General features: G+C 39.6%; 2 protein-coding genes across 2 annotated transcripts in view; both read right to left on the bottom strand.

Annotated features, from left to right (window-relative positions):
• Nucleotides 1-10,157: 10,157 nt before the first annotated feature.
• Nucleotides 10,158-13,959, bottom strand: LOC147905898 (linoleate 9S-lipoxygenase-like). The gene is made up of 10 exons (XM_087375367.1): nt 13,943-13,959; nt 13,706-13,867; nt 13,287-13,582; nt 12,937-13,177; nt 12,579-12,863; nt 12,392-12,477; nt 12,180-12,287; nt 11,789-12,090; nt 11,332-11,595; nt 10,158-11,023 (listed from the first exon to the last, which is right to left on the bottom strand). The coding sequence occupies exons 2-10, from the start codon at nt 13,836-13,838 to the stop codon at nt 10,261-10,263; spliced, it is 2,478 nt and encodes an 825-aa protein (XP_087231493.1). The 5' UTR covers nt 13,839-13,867; nt 13,943-13,959; the 3' UTR covers nt 10,158-10,260.
• LOC147905897 (linoleate 9S-lipoxygenase-like) overlaps nt 10,173-23,310 on the bottom strand; it is a 64,705-nt gene continuing 51,567 nt past the window's right edge. The window contains exon 10 of the mRNA XM_087375368.1: nt 10,173-10,190. The gene's annotated coding sequence lies outside the window, so the exon portion shown is untranslated. The remainder of the gene's footprint in view (nt 10,191-23,310) is intronic.

Raw genomic sequence — 23,310 nt, 5'->3', positions numbered from 1 at the left:
TCGACGATCTTTGTGCTCGGGCTTGGCGAAGCATCAGAAGACATCGTCGAAAAGAGGCCCATGTCTTGTAGTGTCATGCCTCTAAAACTAGAATCCATCATGTTTGCCATACCCTCATCCTCTTCTAGAGGATCATCCTCAAGATCATCTTGCTCCAATTGTGGTCATGCTACTGCACATGCTCCCTCGTTGCTCTCTTCATCTTGTATAATGACACAATGTTGTGTGCAACATGTACACAATATACGCTAACATGAAGACCAATATTCTCTTTTGGTGGCACCTCTATATACATCTACAAGTGGTGCATGACAATATGAAGCTGACGATGAACCTCTTGCCTGCAATGCATGGAAGGACAAGGCAATCTATCACGAAGCCACTCCAGGCCCCCTATCCGATGAGATTTCACTACTCATCCTCTCCACTTGAACACATCCCAAACCATCACCCCCCAATCAAGTCAAACACCCGAATCTCCCATAAACCCTAAACCCCGTCCAAATTCCCTAAACCCTAGACCCCCCTTAAACCCCAAACACCCCCAAACTTCCCTTAAATCCCAAAAACCCCCTAAACCCCCCTTCAATCCCTCATAAATCACTTGACAGCCCCCAACCCCCCTTAACCTCCCCCTAGATTCCCTCAAACCCCCTTACCCCACCCCTAAACCCCTTAAACCTGGCCAAATTTCCTAAACCCTACCTAAACCCTGAACACCTTGGGGACTAAATCCACCCTAAATCCCTTCAAACACACACAAACCCTCCAAAATCTCCCAAGCCCCCCCAAAAACCCTAAAACCTCAACCCTAGAACCCTTATTTTGTTTGTATGGGCATCGGTGGGACTGCCTATTTGGCGAGCTTTTTGAGGCGAGCTTTTCACCATTCGGCTGAGGTTTTTTTCTATGGCAATTTGGTTAATGTTATATACATCTATGTACAACTCTTGGGGTTGTTATAAAATATTACTACACACACAAGCAATTTATAATACAAATTGAAAACGTTCAAATGTTTTTCCATCATAAAACATTACATCTAGCTACAACTACTAGCTATTACCACACACAAAAGTTATTTACAATATCCATTTATCTCATGACAATAGTAATTCATATACTTCACACATATGGACTAAGTTGAGCAATTGTATGCTCTCCATCAATTGGATTATGTGTCAAGTCAGAAGAGCATGCTTGGTAGTAGTAATGGCAAATATATTTTTGAGTATCATAAGATTCAAAAGATTTATTTAGCCTTGTACCAAAATTCGTATATTTGCCACTTTTAGATTAACATCCACAATTGGTCGATTATGTACGAAATCCGAAGGGGATTCTAATATAAGTTTTTAAGTATCAAAAGATTCAAATGTTTTATTTAGACCTATACCAACATTTTGAACTAAACTAGTAGCATAAATTTGGAACTTTTTAGATTGGCATTTCATGCAAATTCAAGACACTTCTACAACCTTATGCAACTTTCATACATTATGCCCATACATTCAACTATCTAATGCCTATAGATATTGCTCATAAACTAGCAAGCCATAACACATCACACAATGTTCCTCCCAAGATATCATGGTCCTATCTATGAATATGAGGAGATAAAAATGCTCCAAACTTTTTCCATAAAATAGAACTATATCTCAAAACTCATCCAAGCGAAAGAAAGAGACTTTATCTCCATACATTTAGCCATCTATTGCCTCTATTTTTACTATTTATAAACCAGAAAAACCACCATATGTATTCAATCCTCCTCTCTTTCTGCATCTCTGCCTTGAGCACATGGCCTAAGAAACATGTCAAGTAGAGTGTCATCCATTTCCATTGAGATGCAATGCATAGCCCTCTCCTTGTAATGCATATCCCTCTCCTTGCATCCCTTAGCCATGTTTTTTGGTCCCAACAAAAGAATCGATTATCATGTTCCCTGCTCTCGTATATGTATGGAGTAAGAATCTGCAAAACAATTGACACTTGTAAGGTGGAATATACATAGACGAAGTGCAATATACATACATTTCCAAGGCATGTCTACACTAACCTTTACCAACCCAACCTTCTTAAGGCCACTTGATGCTCTACACCACACGAATAATTTTCCTCTCTAGTTTTGAGTGCACTACCTTGTGAAGATAGTGGGAGAGAGGGAAGGAGTCTCACTTGCGGCTTTCTCACATGCACACTGGGGGAATACACACAAAGGTGGAGGCTGAAAACAGTTTTCCTCTTCTTAGTTGTGTAAGCCAAAAGAACTCAAGTACAAAGAAATAGAAGAACCCTATATGTGGGTCTCAAACCAAACTCAACTAACTAAGGTGGCTTACTAACTGAGCCACAAACTAGAGTAGATAAGGATAGCTGTCATCCAGCTATTATTCGTGGGCGGTGTACCAACCGCATCTCTAGCTAACAAGTTGGTGACATAAATACGCAACGGTCACCTTAGCATATCGCGAGTGGAGCTCGATATCTCAACATACCTTCCCATATAGGTACTCTCTAAACTAGTTTTTGTTTGGTGGACACAAGTCATCGCCTCGTCTGCTTCACTTTTATTGTACACCATGGGTTGGAATACTTTTCAATTGAATGCACACAATAGCAACCAATTCACTTGCAAAATTAAAAAGGGACTAAACTATGTAGGATACATCCATGATGAACCTCATTTTCATTAAAATTATTAAAAATAAAGTTATACTGCACACATGTTTCATTTGCATAATAATTATCAAACTCAAATTTTGACTATACACATACCTCTTCATAGGGATCTTTTCTAAAGTATCCAATTTCCATGTACACCATTGTTGTGCATAACAACTTAAAACCGTGCGATGTGGATACTGCTAGTACAACATGTAAGGTGGTAAAAAGCCAACCCTCATTTGCAACAAATTTATTAGCAACTCTACAAGTTGTCATGCATAGCTCTACAGAGAGAACATTCCATGAGGGTGTTTCTTGCCTTCTCCCATATTTTGTAATATGAAGTCATGTGGGATAGTCTTCCCACATCACGATGGCCACTATATTACTTTGCTACCCTCGTAGTGCACGATCCGCTATGCTATTGTGTTTCAAGAAATTTGAAAATTTTTTGAGAACTGTAAATCAAGTGTAGCTAATATAGTTAGCCACTCAAGACGACCCATTTTGCCATCTTTCATCACTCTACGTAAAGTAGGGTAGATTTACCTGTGACCTTTGCCCTTCTCCATCACAGTAGCCAATTTCAAGAAATTTTCTTTCATGACTCGATAATAGGTATGCATGATCTACACAAAAGCCATAGTGATGATGGAATAAAACCCCACGTCTTATAGAATCAAAAAGATTAGGAGGACCTCAAGGGGTCACATGCCTTCAATATTATCATTAGGACGCAGGCAGCATAGCGAGATCAATTCAAAGTCCAAGCCGTGGTTTCATCCTAATTCAAGCATGTCACCCTACTTCAACGAGTGGTCACCTCCACTCTAATTCAAGTGCCTCCACTCTAATTCAAGTCATGGTCACCTCCTCACACGGATCACTCCCAACCTCCTCCTTGTACTATTGAGTTTTGAGCTTTCCTGAGACTTTAGAGTATTAACACCACCACTTAAAAGTTACCAGTAGCATCTCGCTCCTCACATGCAGCCAACAAAGAGCTCGATCCTATATGCAATAAATATTGCTTTAATAAAAAAAGCAGGGTGGAGCTATGAACATATGTAAAATGATGGAATGAGGTTCATTATTTGAAATGTCGTTGGATAATGTGATATAATCCGATGCACTAGGTGTAAACTTGCTTTCAGTTCAAGAGTGATAGTCCAGAGACTTTGGAGTGTTTGGCCTCCTCCTCCCTTCTTTGCATGTAAACATTAGCAGCTATCCTAGGATGATTTGATGGATGTAAAAGGGTGTGTGCTCCTCACATGCAGCCAACAAAGAGCTCGATCATATATGCAATAAATATTGCTTCAATAAAAAAAGCAGGGTGGAGCTATGAACATATGTAAAATGATGGAATGCGGTTCATTATTTGAAATGTCGTTGGATAATGTGATATAATCCGATGCACTAGGTGTAAACTTGCTTTCAGTTCAAGAGTGATAGTCCAAAGACTTTGGAGTGTTTGGCCTCCTCCTCCCTTCTTTGCATGTAAACATTAGCAGCTATCCTAGGATGATTTGATGGATGTAAAAGGGTGTGTGCCCTTTGATTGAAAGTTTCCCATGAGGCATAACTCTTCAAAACAGACACAATTCTATGTAATAGACATCTAGAGGGACACTTCTATTTCTTTCAAGTAATAATCTTCATATATTTCTTAGCAATTTTGAATTCCATAACATTTGTATGTATTTACATTGCATGTATTGTAAGTAACTGGTAATCATTGTTCCATACAACGACGTTCATTAAACAAGTACCGTTACTATTTCTTGTGATATTCTTTATTAAAATAAAAAAAACAATAATCTTTGAAAAAAGATACATTATCCAATACGCAGAATACATTATGTGACTTACAAAATACAGGATACATGATCATATGCAACAACAAATTCCACATTATATAAATGTACAAAATACATTATGCAATTTACAAGATCCCAAGGAACGACACATTCCTTGGTCTTATATTTTTGGAGAGAAAGTGTGCCAACTCTCCCCCCACATGAACATGTAGTTACACGAACATGTAGTTATAAGTATTATGAAATTTGTACCCAGATGATCACGCTTTTACATGATCACATGGTTATTAAATACACTACCAACTTTCTATGTACTTCATAAAACAAAGATGATCATGCTCGCAAACATCAAACTGCTACACATCACCGTCAAACATCCACTCACCATTTACTTCCTCTGCATAATAACTGCCTGATTTTGCTTTTCCATCTGCTACCTATAAGATTCAGTACTCTTCTAGCCTTGCTACTCCTATCTTCATTCCTCTTTGATCTTATTTCCCTCTTCTTTGAAGAAGAACCTTGAAAAGGAGCTTATTGTTTTCTCCAAGTTTGAACAACAATAATTTTATCTTTTAACAACCTTTTAGTCTAAGGCATTCGTGAATCAAGCAGGCATGAGGAAAGCACACAGAGACATTCGATGGAAAGCGACCACAAAAGTACAAGAGATTTTTCACCTCGGAAGCTCAAACGTCAAGGTCATGCATGGAAATCATGAAGGTCATGCATGGAAATCATGAAGCTGCCGTGCGAGAAGCAAACATAAACGAACAGACAGATTCCGCAACAAACCAAAAGGTTTCACATCTTTCACCTTTACAAGCACAACGTCAGAAAACTTCTTCTTGTCATGCACGTCGTACTGTTTACTATCTAGTGTTGCCTTGCTTGCAAGCCGGCGGCCGGCCCCGTTTCCCCCTCCCCCTCCCGCACCTGCGATCTTGATCGCGTGCAACAAAAAGCAATGCAGGGCCCAGACCCCAGGCCCCGAGCCGCGGGATCGTCATATCGTTGTTTGTTCGATATTCGATCGGCGAATGTCGTCCAACGTCCACTCGCCGCATTTCAGCTGCGAAGCCATCCGGCCTACCCAAACCACACTGATTGCGCTTCCCTCTTTCGTTCATTCACAAAACCAATTTGTTGTTGCAAGCAGTGGGCGCAATTCTGTAGATCCGCTCCGCTCTTGAAAGTAGTAAAGCTAACGTTGTTTTCTTTGTCTTCTCTCGTGGTGGTGCAAACTTGAAAGGAGAGCCTACAAGTATGGAGAAAGGACACGTTATGTGATTATCGAGAAAAGCTTTTCACCAGAAAAAGATTTTAGACTGTGCAATACACCAACGACCAATTGCACAAGGCCCTGGAGTGCACTGTGCAGTAGTCGGCTTGAATCTGCTTGACTGATGGTTACGGGGATCTAGTCATCACGGTGATCTAGTCGTCTTTGCATTCAAGAATGGGGATGGTTCGAGATAGCCGTTTCCCCCAAGGAGAAGAAGTAGAAACGAAAAAGAGATAGAAACTAAGAGAGAACAAAGGAGAAGAGCCATTTCGCCGAATGATAAGAGTTGAGTACAGGCCAGTGCAGACAAAATCAGATCTTTGCCCAGCCAAAATCTGATTTTGGGGCACTGGCAAAATAATTTACCTAGAGGGAGCTGGCAAGCCCTTTTTTTTTTCCCCAAAGGCAGCCAAAATCAGATCTTCGCCAGGTGAAGAGCTACCTGAGACCCTGATTTTGGCTACCTTTGACAAAAAAAATTGGCTTCCCTACTCCAAATTTTTTTGGCATGGTAGCCAAAATCAGATCTTTGCCTGACGAAGACCCTTACCAAAAAAAAAAAGTCCATTATCCTTCACGCGATTGGTGAATCTATGGGAGAGGGCCGTCAGGATTCATACCTACCACGATGCAATCGATGGTGGAGGAGCTTAACGAAGGCATCATGAAGGAGGAGGTTGAGCAAGGTGTCACGAATGAGGAGGTCAAGGAGGACTATGGAGGGAGGAGGTCAAGTACAATAGATGGAGGCGAGGAGGTCAAGAAAGACAAGGGATAGAGGAGGTCGAGGAGGAGGATGGAGGAGGTCAAGCAGGCCAATGGAGGAGCTGCAGGCTTGAGGTGTAGAAGCTAAGGAGAGAGTCGTTTCATTAGGTTTAATCCATTTGATTAGCTATTTGATTAGGAGCCGTTTGATTTGGAGGTGTGGAAGCTAAGCGCTTAGAGTAGAGAGCCATTTCATTAGGTTTAACCCTTTTGATTAGTGCTTAGATTAGGGCTAGATTAGATTAAAAACATTTTAAAGTTGCTCGCAATATTGTTGTTTTTTAAAGTTGCTCGCAATATTGTTCGCAATCTTTCATCTCATTTGGCACACAATGCAAGCACATATCAAGTTTGTAGAAGAGTTAAATGAAATCCTAGACTTACATGTCATTCATGTTCCCCTTATCAATGGTGGTAAGGGCATTGTAGAAAGGGTTTCTTAGAGGGAAAGTTGTCGCATATTTATGCATTTTGGCTATTTGGCCATTGCAAAAGGTTGTATGCTCACATGTCATTTTTGCAAGAAATATGTTATGTGCATTGGAGCATGTTTGTATGTTGTATACTAAATATTGCCAAAGGCTTGGTTATTGTCAAGGATTATGATTCATGTGGGAACACACTTGCATGATGGTCAAGTTGGCACATCAAGAAATAGTATCGAAAAGGTGAGAGCTCTAGTGGAGAATGATGTGATCAGGGTATATAGAAATGAAAGTCCATGAAAGGTTCAGATGACCGTTGCAAAAGACCTCATTGATCAGATGATGATTAAAGATGGTCGAAAGGAGAAATATATCCTTAGAGACGTGGAGTTCAGACACTTCTTGAAAGGTTCAAATGACAATTGCAAAAGACCTCATTGATCGGATGATGATTAAAGATGATCGAAAGGAGAAATATATCCTTGGAGAGGTGGAGTTCGGACGCTTCTTCGAGGAACTTTGTCCACCGATGCAAACGAAAAGGTGGAACTTTCATTATGTTCATCTATTGATTTTGATTTTGAAGTTTAGAGGTGACATGCTTTGAAGTTTCAATGTGAGCTAAATTTTCAATGTATAATACCTTGCAAAGAATGCTGGGAAGTGCAAGGAAAAGGGCATTGACTAGAGGTGTGGTCCTTGATAGCAATTTGGAGCTAAAGAAAAACTCCATGTATGAATTCTTCCATTGCAGTCATTTTTCTAGGCAAGGATTTGAGGAAGAATGTTGCTTCATATTCAAGATGTCTACAAAAGGACCTACTTTAGGTGTAAACCTTGTAAGGCAAATGAATTGTGATGGAAACAAAGATCTTAAAAATTCTTGGGTCATGTTTGACCATCCAAAGTGGATACTTGGATGGACAACACTAGCATGCCATGTATATGATCCTAGGTCTACTATGCATTTAGAAATGTTCAGAACTTGCTTGCCATGTATATATAATCCTAACTTACTATTTGGATATGCTCAACAATTAATTTGTGCTTCCTAATCATGAAACTTTTCCATGACCAACTTGCAGGAATTGCTAACAATAGCAACATGTGAGACGAAAGAGGAAGATAAAGATGCACATATAATCTTTTGGGAGATGTTGAATGAGCCTCATCTTGTGCTCCACGCATGTGAAGGCAAGTCTTTTTGGTTTCATGGCAAATGAGGCTCAATCCAATTGAAGATAAGTTTGCCATGTATTTAATAGAGGTTTTGATAATATTATGGTTGGACATGAGAGATCATGTTTGGTTCATTGGCAGCAAAGCCTCCACCACCACACTATTGCATAGCACAAAAAGAGTACCACAGAGAGTACAAAGACTTATGTGATTCTTGGAGAACTCCAAGGACAAGAGACGAGGCCCAAGAGATATAAATGGATATCCAATAATGGTGGAAGACAAGGAAGGTCAAGAAGTCTAAAATTCCATACTTGGATAGCTAGCTAAGTTGGTGGATTGTAAGAATGACGCATTGGGGTGAATACATGTGTGTAGAATGTCCAATTTTCCTATTTGGAACATTGATTTAACTTGATGCATTGAATCGTTTGAGAAACCTTCTCATCCTCATTACCTTTTCTTTTTTTGCATAGATTATAAATAGCAAAAATTTAGCCAACACTCCTCGTGGAGATCTTTTAGAGAGCAAGAATGGAAGTTGGCTTGTAGCTAAAGGATTCAAGGGAAAGATTAGCCTATATCATTGCTACTATTACTGACTTGGCAAATGGTGTACTTCAAAGTGCTAAGATGCATGCCTTTAAAAGGGGAAAGCAAATAGCTCATGGCCCTAGTTTGCAAAATTTAGTAAACAGATCCTCATCATCAAAATCAAACAAGCTATATCTAAAGTGATATGCATAGTGAAGAACCATGTTGCTGGAAGCCCTATGTATCATAAGAGAACCAATTTGGAGGGTGATAGGGAGATTGTCCGACAAAGAATAAGGATGAGACTATCATTGACTTTGATGAAGAAAGCAACCATCTCTTTGAATACAATTATAAAACAATGGATCAAAATTATGCAAGCCTCCAAGGGGAGTCAATGTGACTACACCTAACAATGTGAGTACACCTCATGCTAGCACCACTATCAATGATGAGAATCGCAATAATACATCTATTGTGCAAGATAGGTAATGTGTGGTGGAGAGAGTTGCGAACCAAACAATTTGGGCCATTAGAAGAACAAATGTGGGAAGCTGTGTGAAATGTCTTGGGCGGACCTCACGTAATGGCAAGTGCAACCAACCACTTTGTGATTCTAGGAAGGGATTGTTTCACCATACTTCTTTTCCTTGAGAAAACATCCTAATCATGGCCCAATAGCCCAGATGATGTGGTTTTGCTACACAAACATAGATGATGTGGTTTTGCTACATAAACACACACTTGGAGAGTGGATATCAATATCTCTCTAATCCCCACACTTCTAGTTATGTGGCCCATTGATACACGGACCAACATAACACAAGGAGAGGTTGACATGTTAACCTTGGGTGGTTTCAAATTAGAGGTATTGCAAAATACCAATGTCCCTATCCCAAGAGTAATAGCTCAAAGCTCAAAGCATTAAAATGCAACCGAATCATGTGCATATAATATGCATCCATATGAGCAAATCTAGCCCAAAAGAAATTGCCAACTGTAATGAAAATCCAAATGTCAATAAGTGCCAAATGCCTTAAGGATAAAGACCATCCATGACCATATGCATCAATAATATCTCATCCAAGATACCATAGCATTATCAGTACATCAACTACAATGTGTCAAAGCTATCCCTCAATATAGAATAGCATCCATGTGCAAAGTGTTCATTAAAATAGAGCATCTCATAGGGCAATCTAGGCATACCAACACATCCAACAAGGACCACAATGCATCCAAATGACCTCTAAAGTAACCACTACGACCCAATGCAAACCACAAATAAGCAAACATGGCTCCAATTGCAACCAAAGTGATATGCATAAGATATGCCCAAAATCATAGTCTCATAGCTTTATAAAAGTTAATGCTATAAAAATTCCCTTTTTAAATATAAGCTTATAGACTTACCCAATTAAGAGCCCCTCTTCCAAAAGTATATTTTATAAAATTTAGTAAGTGTTTACTATTGAAAAACCCGTGTGTTACATTTACATATTTAAAAGTGTTTCCCTTGATCACATAGGACAAACATATCTATATCCATATTCAAAAAAAGCATGAAAAAACACAAACCATGGTGTCAGATGGAGATACTGTTGGGGACACCTCTAAGTGTGTGGCCCTGACTAGAGGAGGGACAGAGGAGGGTATAGGGTACTAAAGCGGGACCAACACGGTGGGCAAGCTTGAGGGAGTCCTGCACCTCATTTCTTGCCACCATCTTAGCCTCAGCCATTTCTACCTTCCTCCCAAAGTCCTGAAAAGCAGCCAACACCTTCTCATTGCTAGTCCACTTGGGGTCTTCTCTCTGCCCTATGTACTCCTCACCCGCCAAGTGTTGAGACAATACCTCCCCTACTGCCATTATTAAGATAGCCTCCCCTTTGGTTGCCAAACAGGTCATAAAATATTTCTCTGGATCTTTGGACATCTCCATATACTCTTGGCTTCCTATCTCTGGAATGAGTTTATGGCTAATAGTTGGAGCATTTGGCATGAAACCTGCATAAGCGTATTGCCCAAAGTTTACAGCTGCGTGATGTCCTGAGGCTAACCATATCACTGTTGATAGTACTTCTTCCAATTCTTCCACTTTGTCCATGGCCACCCACCAACTTGCATCCTTGTGATCTCCATGCCCAACTTCCTTGATCTCTTTCCACCAATTTTGGAGCTCCTCATCTGATTTTATAGCCGTGTCATCGTTGTAGTAGATGCCCACATAGTCTTTCACCCAGGACTCTATTGCCCACCATAGATCTAGCCCGTCCACTGCATATGGATAGTCCGAGATGTTCAGCTTCAAACCGTGCGGTTCCTTCTCATCTCTCTCGGCCATTCCCCTACAATCATCGCGACTGCGTCAGTGTCGATCTCTTAAAACTTAAGATGCCAAATATTGTTGATCAAACGCGTATCTCATGAAAATCACAAGTACTCAATGGATAATCTGATGAAAGTCACTAGAACAAATTCTTTAACTAAAACTGTTGATGATTAGAGAAGTGATCACACTAAAATCTCTAGATCTCCCTCAGTCTTGTATCAAGATATCAAAATATCACCACAGAAGCCGCCAGATCTCACCACACTAAAATCACTAGACCCTCTGTCTCGGAACATTAGAGAAGGTATGCCACAAGGATACGACCTCTTGATCAAGTCTCGAGGGAGAGATTCTTCATCGAAGCGCCAATTCTTGTACAGCACTGATGACATTTCCATGCAATATCTGCGTGGAGTGAAAGTTTTTTCGATGTAGCCTCCAGCAGCGATCAAACTCGCCCTCGCCAAAGCGTTGATGTGCATTGTATCCTTGAAGTGAGGAGACAGTAATACGTGCACAGGATGCAGGACGCTCAGCTGTCTGTGTGTTGCTATGATGAAGGGCTCGATGGCAGCATGGGCTCGCAACCTACTCCATGTAGTAATACAACAAACAAACAAACTTCATTAGTCAAAATCCACCTTCATGAGAAACATATGAGCCACTCCATGTAGTAATACAACAAACAAACAAACTTCATCAATCAAAATCCAGCTTCATGAGAAACATATGAGCCACTACTTCTGCCGCGAGTAGCTTTGATAAAGACGAAGGATACTACCAATGACTACAGAGCTCGTGATATCCCACGTCTTCAACGACCACATGGGTTTTGGCCAACCGCCAGAGCCAGTCTATTACGCCAGGAGGAGGTGCCCTGAAAATTCTGGTCTCACACTTTTCACCTTTGCACTTGGGAGGTAGACTGAGCTCTATGGCAACGGGTTTCAGAATACCGACTTTGCTTAGAAAGAATATTGTGCGAGAAGCGTACGTTTTCGCCTTCAAAGCGTTGATCTTCTCGACGAATGGCAGATAAGTATCATGGTAATCGAGAAGATAAAGCCTCTTCTCCTGCAGTGCCTGTGTGTTCACATCTTCAAAAGTGAGTAGATGGTCGAAGTGAACAGTAGCTTTGAATTTTCATCAATCCAAGTATGCGACCACGATACCTCCTCTACCGTCAGGCCATCTAGGTTGTTTTCCAGATGCTCTTTTGTAAGAGACGATGTAGATGGCCCATAGACCTCAGGATCCAGTTTGCTCACAGGCGGGAACACCTGACCGAAGCATATGGAGAGCCGGTCGTCAAAATTCGGGTCGGTCTGTCAACTGTTTGTATTGTTTAATGTATTAAACTACAAGGATTATATTCCAACATTACCGTCAGTCTCGAAATCACAAGCGGATTCATTCCAGCAAGCCTTTGACGTGCAAACTCTTCGTCGGTCCTCCAGGCTTCTCTATCAGCTGCAAGCACAACAGTTTATAGATCAATTTGAGCAGTCTTCCCCGGATCGGGACTCAAGGATGCTTTTGAATGCACTGAACAACGGATACCATGCTGTTACCTTGAACTACTGCGGGTGGTGGATAGTCCATGAGTGTTCCATCTTCAGGGTTCCCACATGCGTTTGCTAATTCTCGACGCACTTCCTTTAAGGATCCCACATAGAGGTCATGAATCTCATCCAATAAGCTGAAATGACTCGCCTGGCTCAACAGATTCCGGATCATGGTAGAAATCTCATGTCTGAAGCATCTAATGCCAGCAGCTATGAATTGCTGGTACTTCATAGGGCTGAATTGCTCGTCTCGGGGTACATATAAGGAACCCTGCCGCTCTGAGTTAGGATCTGCACAAGCGCACACAGTTTCGTCAACAGTTACATGGGCTTCTGCCATTAAATATTCGTTCAATGTGCATACCTGAGTTTGTGGGTTTGCGTCCACTCCGACATCTTCTAGGATATGGAAGCTCCTTAGACCCGCCGAGCACAGGTCTCGCAGCCTCCTCTCCGTTGTCTGGATTTCCCAGGTCGTTGTAAACATCGTAATCGTAGATTCGCTCGCTACTATGCCTTTCACCCTTACCATCTCCCCGCAAGTTCACAAGCTCATCGCGTCGCAGTTTTACTAGCGCCAGCGGTGTCTGATTTGGAAGATAAGCCTGCAAGTAACCTCCAAAGTAAACAAAAGCTGCAACCCCGGAGAAATTTACGCATCAGCTTGGGCCTCAGCTACAAGGAACGTTTAACAAAACCATTGGGGATGTGAACCTCGTTGACAAAGAATATGCGAGGCCCCTCGTATGCCTTGGCGATGTTTATCCAGGAATTGCAGGCAAAATATATTTCCTGGCCGTCAGGCAGATCCAGGGTGATCGATTTAAGAAAAAACTCGTTGGAGTCTTCGCTTAGCACGAGGATGGCTCCGGGTCTGCCGAAATCTGTAGGTATAGAGAACGTGACGGCGAGAAAAGAGTATAAGTCATCGCTTGGATGAGGATGGGACTTTCCATCCGAGCCCCAGATCTTCAAATCCGTTTCTGCGCTGCGCTTGCCCTCTTGTGTCTCTGCACACAATTCGTTCCACGTCTTCAAACAATTGATAAGGTGAGCAGTAACCTATGCTTTCCAGATAAAGAGTATCTCTATATTTTAATTTACAACATCCGAGACGCCATGCACAAACTTGCCTGGATCGATGTCGAGACTGACGAGATGCAGCTTAATCTTACTGCCCATGAAATTGTAAAGCACATGAATACCAAGGTCTACCAAACTCTCCTTGAGGATCACAACGGTGGCATTCACAGTCAGCATGGTCATATCTGCGATGAACTGAGCGGGCTGGCCAGCTGCAAACGGGGTGAGAGGCCAAGATGAGGTCGGTGAGGAGCTTACAACTTCTGGCAGCTTTGCAGACGACTCACCAGGACTGTATAGAATACGAATATACAGCTTGGCCTAAGGACCAGCGTCAGGACTCAGTGACGTCCCTCGCACGGGCCGTATTCTACATTATTCACAACCAGCTTCTAGGCCCTCATGCTTTCATTTTTTTGGGTTGTCCACAGCGTGGGTAGCCGACGAACATGAATTTCATGTTCAATCCCCATTGACTCTCCCTTTGTCCGAACATGCGTGAATACTACAGGAATGAGGTCATAGGTTGACTATCCAGATTACTCTTTTGGAGAAAAGGGAATCAAACTTGGGTCTCACAACAAATGGAGGGTTATATGGTCGTTCCATTCATGATTTCATGACCAAGAAAGATGAAGTAGGAGGGCTACCTACCAATGTCGTATCCATCTTCTTCTCGATCCTACTTGCCATGTCGCTGGCTAATGACAATCCCTTGCAAGATGCCTAATAATTAACACTTCTTCTTCTCGATCCTACTTGCCATGTCACTGGCTAATGACAATCCCTTGCAAGATGCCTAATAATTAACACTTGTGCATAATGCAAATGATATTTTGGCACTTTAACCTCTCATCCAGTGTCTTCTTAATAGGCCTTCGACAAGATCATTAATGTGAACTACAACTAGGTATTAGCTTGTTGGGTTCATTAAGGTTCATTTCATGGCGTTTCCACACATGGTCAGAATTTGAAAGCGTAGTACCTCCCTGTGGCCATGCTTAGGTGGCATACAATAGGGTGTTTATCTCCTTGGGCGGAATTCGCATGTGGCCACTATGAATTGAATAAAGACCCAATGAAAAAAATTGAAAATAATGCAAATCATATTTTCGCAATGGTCTAATGAGCAAAAAAGTCCTTAGTGACTTTACTTAATCAATCCACGTAACTCTCATCCACCCTCTTCTTCTAAATGTTGCAACAAGCACAATGCACAATACCAATTCCTCAAGTGATGCCTAGTTAGTAATAGCTTCGCAAGGTGTTCTCTCTATTAGGGCCAAGCTGGCCTATCCACATTTTGTCATGGTGGCTGAAGTTTGGAGAGTTGGTATCCTTATGGAGTTGTTCTCTCCATTCAACTAGGCTACTAGCTTGTTGGGTTCATCTTTCTTGTGGCTTTGTCCACACTGCCTATAAAGTGGCCAAATTTGGAAGGGTAGTATCTCCTTGTGGTACTAGGATGTGTGCATGGCATATAATACCATGTGTGTGTTACTCTAGATGAAATTCTTGTCTGGTGCAGACTAGGAATAGAAGAAAGACATAATGAAAACATAAAACAAAATGCAAATGATATTTTGCCATTGGTGGCACTCTCCAAACATCATCTTTTTCTTCATTTGATCATTTTATCCATCATTCAGGTTCTAAACCTATGCAATGACATTAGTGTGAAATGCCAACCCATCATGTCATGCCCAATTAGTATTTGACTATGCAAGTGTTCTCTCAAACTAAGCTACCTACTTGTCAATTTTGTCTTGTACCTTGTGCACATTGCCTTTAAACCGGCCAAAATTCCAAAGTGTTTAACCCCTTTTGTTATTTGGTCGCTATCTAGGTCATGTAGTAGGGGGTGACCTAATGAAAAAATAAGATAAAATGCAAATCATATCATGGAATTGGTTCTATCTAGCCACACATCTCTTGCCCACCGTTGGGGAGTAAATATGATTGTGAACACCTGCACTAAATAAATGCCAAATTAAATCATCCATTAGGGGAGTTTTAGACTCAAAAGGGCCACTTGGGTTAGGAGTATGCAACACCTTAGTCTAGACTAAGAAGCTAAACAATACGGGAGCACATTGGCCTTTGATTGGATACATTGACCTTGGAGGGTCAATGTTTTCTTGGGTGTAGCCATTTTTAGTGAGGTTCAGGGCATTTTTTTCATATAGGTATCATGCTTAACCCAAAACTTATGCATTGCTCAACAAAATTTGATAAAATTTATCTTGAAAATGTAACACACATTCCAATTTTAAATATGAGACCAGAACCATATGGAATAAAGATTTGGAATGAGACATTGAAGCATTACAAGTGCTAATTTTACACACATGAAGCTTGCATCCTCAAAAGTATCGGATATAACAATTAATTCAAAAACATTAAAACTTTGTTCTACACATACATGCAATGAAGCAATCATTCAAATGTACAGTACGTGAGCTTCTCTAAAATCACAGGACACACCTAAATAAAAACCTTAGATTTGTTTTAAGGGACCTTCAATGTTGTGCTAAAATTATGCACTACCATTCGAGGGCATGCTCCATAACCAAAACCAATTGAAAAATTGAAAGCCAAACTAATGGGACTAGTGCATGGTGGACTTAAAACATTAATAGTTGTTAATATTGGTATCTAGATTCATCTTAGAATAGAAAATTTGAAAATGTGTAATTATTGCATGTGCAAATATCTTTTAATAAATCCAACATTATTTACAATTTTGTATTCGTTCTTTTTCCATGCAATTTCTTGCTATATGGCTTATAAGCATATCATATGTCATTTCATTGCATAATATACATCATCGAACCCGATAGTGTGTCCTTTGGTCTATTTGTATTTTCAAGCAATTCGTGCCATATTCCACTTGCTTGAGGGCAATGGTATATCCAAATTTACTAACATGTATTACTGGAGGGCAGACATCATGCCAGTTGAAAGTTTCCCAAGGGGGGCACTTTGTAAAAACCCCATATAGCACCTGCGATCATGGCCTGTATTAAAAATACCCCTTACATATGGATTTTTATAACCTATATATACCCCTTCTATAAATTTTGAGATGATTAAAGTATCCTTTATGTATGCATTTTTTTTCCTTTTTATTTAAAAAACCCCTTATGCATGTATACTTTTTGTAAATCCCTGAAATTATAAAACCTCTTCTGTTGATCGCACTTGCTAGCCTACATAAACCCACTTACAGCCAATTACATTCTTGTCTTTAGGCAAAGGCACCGATTCCCATGTAGCATTTGCTTCCGAGGCATCCATTTCTTCATCCATGGTTTTCTCAAAAGAAGTGGGTTTTGGTTTGTGTATCACTTTGACCATATAGGCATAGTGAATGGCTATAAATCCATCATATTTCAGCCTATCCACAGGATACTTAACTCTGGTAGACCTGTGCGAAATAGGCTCACTACCAGGTGCTCTCAAAACATCCCTTGTCTTCCTTACTCTAGATGTAACAACAGAAGGAATACCCAACTCATCATCAAGGCTCTATTCTGGATGAGCCACTAGATTCACCATACACATAAGAGTGACCTGCATTCACATCAACCATGGGCTGATCTACTTTCTCTTTTCCCTTTTGTGATACTTGCATACCACTATTTGCATTGCTTTGAGGAGATTCTCGTGATCTCAATCGGACTATCCATGGTGAAGTATGTGAACCACTGCTAGAGGACACTACACATCCATTAATATTTTGTGATTACGAATTTTGTGTAGCATTACCATTTTGTGCATCTACATCATCAATCACATTTACTGGCTTATACCAACTACTCATCTCATCAAAAACAACATCTCTGCTCACTGTAAACTTATGAGTAGAAGGGTTATAGCATCTATACCCTTTCTGCTGCAGAGAATAACCAATAAAGATTCACTTCTCAGCGTTTGGATCCAACTTGGATCTCAACTCATCTAGCACATGAACATAAGCAATGCAACCAAAAAATTTCAAATGAGAAATATATGGTTTCCTACCAGTATACCTCTCCTCTGGCATCATGCCATGTATTGCTACAGTGGGAGTCCTGTTCATTATGTAGACTGCTGTAGCAACTCCTTTAGTCCAATAATAATCTGGCAGGTCTTTTTCGTTGAGCATGGCACGAGATACCTCTCCAACATGCATGTTTTTCCTTTCTGCAAGTCCATTTTGCTGTGGGGTATGATTGCATGAATATTGCTGCGTAACCTTGCAAACTCATTTGAGAGGTACTCTCCCCCTCCATCTGACCTTAGGCATTTTATTTGCAAGCCTGTTTATTTTTCAACCATAGCTTTAAAAGCTTTGAAATGCCTAAACACTTCACTTTTCTTTTTCATTAAATACACCCAAACTTTTCTACTGTAGTCATCAATAAAAGTGACAAAATAATGATAGCCTCCAATAGATGCAGCTTTAGTAGTCCACACATCAGAGTGGATTAATTCCAATGGCCTCTTACTCTCTTGAACATGTCTAGGAAATGGTTTCCTTGTTTTCCAAATTGACAAGCTTCACATACCTTATGCATTCCTGCAACTTTGAACTTAGGCCATCCTGTAACAATATTTTGGGCCTGCATTAATTTAAGTCACCGTACATTAACATGACCAATGCATTTATGCCAAATATCAATATCTGCAACTACATCGGTCCCATGTGCAAACATTGCTGCACTCAATTTAGGCATGTCTACATCCAATGTAAACATCCTGCCCTTCTTCTTCCCTTTTTCTATCAAGCGACCTTTACTTTTCATATCCTCAACAAAGCATCCATGAGGATTAAATTTGACCTACAAGCCCTGCTCAACCATTTGACCAATAGAAACTAGGTTCTTGGTGATATTCGGGACATGAAATACATCAGACAGGTATTTCTTTTTCCCATTCTTCATAGACAAAGGAATTTTACCAATCTGCACAATAGGATGTGCAGTATCATCACAGTCTCCACAAATCCTAGTCTTTCCATTTTCCTTGCATCTTGCATCCATTCTGCATGACCTGTCATGTGGTTTGATGCACTTGAGTCAACATACCACACATCATTGCTTTCTTCTACACTTGTCACATAATTGGTCATGTGCTGCACCATAAATAAATGCTCATTTCTGAAATAACTGGTTCTTGTTTAGCTCCAATAATGAACTCCCAATAGCCTTTTCCCTTTAGGAAATTCGTCATTGTAAACTTCCATGCTTGGAAGTTGTTCTTGTCAAGCTTTTCAGTGACTATCTAAGAAAGACTATCTAAGAAAGAGCATCAGATGCCATTACAGAAATATTCTGTCACTGCAAAAAACACAACTTCTGCCTCACAAGGGCAAATCTACAAAACTGATGAATTTAGTGGTATTTGACCACATAGTCACTTCCTAGTGACGATTTTGCATCAACAGGCAATAAAAATGATTCTGTCACTCCCAATATCTCTGCACACAGACATACGATGTAATTTATGCGGCAACTTTTCACCGACCTGCATAACAGTGGTCGCACAGCAAAAAACAGGGCACTTTTTTGAGTGCCTGTGGAAAACTTCCACCACCGAAACAGGCCCTGAAATGGCTGCAGCATATAGTACCCTCTCGCCACACCGTGAAGGGCATCCCAATCTAAGACAGTGCACTCTTGCACTTTTCGACTGTGCTACCTGTAGAGATTTGCTCCCAAACTCAAAAAAGGAACGCAACACTGATCCTCTTACCAAGACACTGTGAACTTGGTTTGCTTTCTTGAGCTCCTTACCATGAACCGAGCTCTGATACCATGTGAAGTGAGTGGAAGAGAAGGAACGAGTGTCACTTACAGCTTTCTCACATACACACAAAGGTGGAGGCTGAAAACAAATTTCCTCTTCTTAGTTGTAAAAGCCAAAAAAATCTCTCTTAGTACAAAAGGAATAGGTGAACCCTATATGTGGGTCTCAAACCAAACTCAGCTAACCGAGGTGGCATACTAACTGAGTCACTAATTAGAGTACATAAAGATAGCTATCATCTAGCTATTATTCATGGGCAGTGTACCAACCGCATCTGCAGCTAACAAGTCGGTGACATAAATGCACAACGGTCACCCTGGCATATCACGAGTGGAGCTCGATATCTCAATAAATATACGATGATACAATGGGGAAATTCATAGTTGGAACTTCAAAGCAAAGAGGTTTTTCGAAAGTTCAATAAATTTTCCAATTTGAAAAGGAGGGGGCACTTTAAGAAGGAGGTTCCTCAGGCACCACCTAAGAAACCTCAAACACAAAATTATCCTCTCTTGAAGAAAGAGGATTATGAAAGGGCCACGCAAGAAAATCTTTGCTTTAAATGTTTGGGTAAAGACCATGCTGCTTGGAATTGTCCTAAAAATAAACCAGCAGGAGCTAAAGACCCAAATAGACCACAAAAACAAGTACATGCGGTGCAAGTGTTGCCTGCTTAATGATACTGGAAAGTACATTAAGGTAGAGGTCTATCATGAGGATAGTACCCACATGTGTTGTCTATCATTAGCAATGTGGCAGCCCACCTTTGGTCCTCATGATTTAATGAGGACGCATGGAAAAATCAAGAAGCAAAGACTAAGAGTGATGGTTAATGATAGTGCAACACATAATTTCTTGAACTACTCATTAGTTAAGAAATTAAAATTGCTCGAGAGCCCTAGTGACCATAAATATGTGGTCTTTTTGGCAAAGGGAAGTGATAAAAAAGTTTAGGATACCATGATAGATGGTGTAGAGGTGGATATTCAAGGTTATTAGGATGCCTTGGATTTCCAAATCATGCATCTTGATTGAACAGATGTAGTGCGTGGTCGAAAATGGCTGTATATTATTGGGCATAGCATATAGAGGAGTTATCTTAATAACTCCATTATGTTGAGAAAGAGGGTAGAGTCTTCCAGATTCAAGGAGAACATGATGTGCCTAACTCTCCTCTTATTTGTTTAATGGAATTGGAATGACTACTACACCAAGAAGAATGCAAGGTATATCTCTTTGCACTTATTTTCATTGGTGATTTTATGTCTTCTACATTGGAAAGAAGTAAGGTTGTCTTTGATAATGCTAAAAAGTATAAATCTTCTTTCAATGATTTAATGTTTGAATTTAAAGATGTTTTTTCATTTGATTTACGTGATGGTTTACCTGTTGAGAGAGAAGTAGATCATAAAATAGATTTAATTCCTGGATCAACCCTTGTCCGTAGGTTTAGTCAAATGGAGGAATGTGAGGTCAAAATCCAACTAATAGAATACCTTAGGAAGGGCCAAATGCAACCAAGTAGCTCACCTTGGTATGCACCAGTTTTACTACTATAGAAAAAGGATGGTACTATGCATTTATGCATAGATTAACAAGCACTAAACAAAATCACCACAAAAAATAAGTATCCTATGCCTTGCATTGATGAGCTCTTTGATCAATTGCAAGGGGGGAAATACTTTACTAAAATTGATTTAAGATCAGGATATCACCAAGTACAAATTAGGCAAGAGGATGTCCCTAAGACATCATTTTGTACTAGGTATGGGCATTATCAATTTAAAGTAATGCCATTTGGATTAACAAATGCTCCAACAACTTTCATGACACTTATGAATAGTGTCTTAAGGCCATATCTAGGAAAATTTACTATAGTATTTTTAGACAATATACTTATTTATAGTAAAATAAGAAAAAAGCATTTAGAACATTTGCGAAAAGTGTTCCAGCTACTTAGAGATAATTCACTCTTTGCTAAAGAATCCAAATGTGAATTCTTTGCAAAACAAGTGAAATACTTGGGACATATAATATCCCAAGAAGGGATTTATATGGACCATGACAAAGTAAGGGCCATATTGGAATGGCCACATCCTACAAATCTAGAAGAATTACATATATTCTTAGGTTTCTCGGGATTTTATAGGAGATTTATCTAGGATTATGCTAGGATTGTTGTTCCAATGATAGACCAGCTTAAGGGGAAGGAAATCGACATGTCATCCCTACATATTCGTACGATTGACATGTCATCCCTACATATTCGTACGGATAAATTTTATTTGTACGAATACTTATTCGTACAAATAAACCTATATTAGAATGAATATGTTGATGTGTTTCTCAATATAAGCTCAGTGTTTGCCAATGTCTCTTATCTCACACTTGGTTCCCCAGCCGAGCATAAGAGATCAAACAAGGAAAAGGAGAAGAAAGGTCCTCAATGTTGTGAAAGAAATCTAGAAGGTCTGAAATAAGATGGATTTTTTGTTAGGGAGCTTTAGGATCTCATTTTGAGTTCCTAAGATCTCTTGTGAGGTTTTTGGTTTTGGTCTTTGTTCTTTTGTTTGTGGGAGTTCTAGGTTCTCTTTATTGAGTTCCTTCAATCTCTTATGAGAAAAATGTCTTAGATATTTTTGTGTCTAAAACTTGTTTGTGGGAGTTCTAGGATCTCCTTGTTGAGTTCCTTAGATATCTTGTGAGATAAATTTATTTGTGGGAGTTTGAGGATCTCCTTGTTTAGTTCCTTAGACCTCTTATGAGAAATGTGCTTGTTTTTGTCTCTATGAAATCTATTTGTGGGAGTTCTAGGATCTCCTTGTTGAGTTTCTCAGATCTCATCTGGATAGATTTTTGTACGTGGGAGTTCTAGGATCTCCTTGGTGAGTTCCTTAGATCTCTTTTGATAAGATTTTTGTACGTGGGAGTTCTAGGATCTCCTTGTTGAGTTCCTTAGATCTCTTGTGAGGAATGGGCTTGTTTTTGTGTCTATAAAATTATGAAATTTGTTTGTGGGAGTTCTAGGATCTCCTTGTTGAGTTCCTTAGATCTCTTGTGAGAATTTTGTATGTGGGAGTTCTAGGATCTCCTCGTTGATTTCCCTAGATCTCTTGTGAGAAATATGATTTTATTTTGTGTTTGTATTCTCACACTTTCTTTGAATGAATATTTAATATTCTTTCAATAGAATGTGAAAGAATAAAAAGTTTTAAAGTGTGCGAATTGAAAGTTTTAAAAGTTATTAGAAGAGTTGTCTAATTCTTACACTTTCTTTTGAATGAATATTTGATATTCTTTCAATAGAATGTGAATGAATGATTTTCAATTTGAGTGTATTCTTCAAATAAAAATGAAACCATATCTCTTTTCATTACTCAATTCTTTCACTTTCTTTTGAATGAATATATAATATTCTTTTAATAGAATGTAAATGAATGATTTTCAATTTGAGTATATTCTTTCAATAGAAATGAATCAATGTCTTAATTTTTATTACTTATTCTTACAGTTTCTTTTGAATGAATACTTCATATTCTTTTAATAGAGCATGAATGAATGACAATTAATATATTGCATGCTTGAACGTGTTTTTTAAAGGATATGTGTTGTTTTTTTAAAAAATGTGTATCGCAGTATGTTTCTATTGTATACTCAAATTAATTTTTTTGCATTTTCTTTTTTGGCAACTTTAAAAGCATGGTGGATGGCAAGATTTGGTCATATGTGATGGAGATACAAAAAGTACATGCATCGATCTCTTTCTTAGAGTGTAGATATTGTGGGCACAAGTTCATAGGCAGTTCTACTCACATCAAGCAATAGGTAGTGATGTTGGAGCTTACACATGCCTGCCGTCTGATGT

Source organism: Dipteris shenzhenensis, chromosome 1 (assembly GCF_047967505.1).
Source record: "Dipteris shenzhenensis isolate YYH24624 ecotype China chromosome 1, Dip_SZ_1.0, whole genome shotgun sequence".
Classification (NCBI taxonomy): Eukaryota; Viridiplantae; Streptophyta; class Polypodiopsida; order Gleicheniales; family Dipteridaceae; genus Dipteris; species Dipteris shenzhenensis.
Note: the sequence above shows the minus strand (reverse complement) of the source record. Positions and strands in the feature narration are given on the sequence as shown.

Coding starts and splice junctions, on each gene's coding strand:
- LOC147905898 (XM_087375367.1), bottom strand. CDS start 13,838: ATGACCATGCTGACTGTGAATGCCACCGTTGTGATCCTCAAGGAGAGT. Junction 13,583..13,705: donor CAGTCTCGACATCGATCCAG/GCAAGTTTGTGC, acceptor AATTGTGTGCAG/AGACACAAGAGGGCAAGCGC. Junction 11,024..11,331: donor CCTCGAGACTTGATCAAGAG/GTCGTATCCTTG, acceptor CGATGATTGTAG/GGGAATGGCCGAGAGAGATG.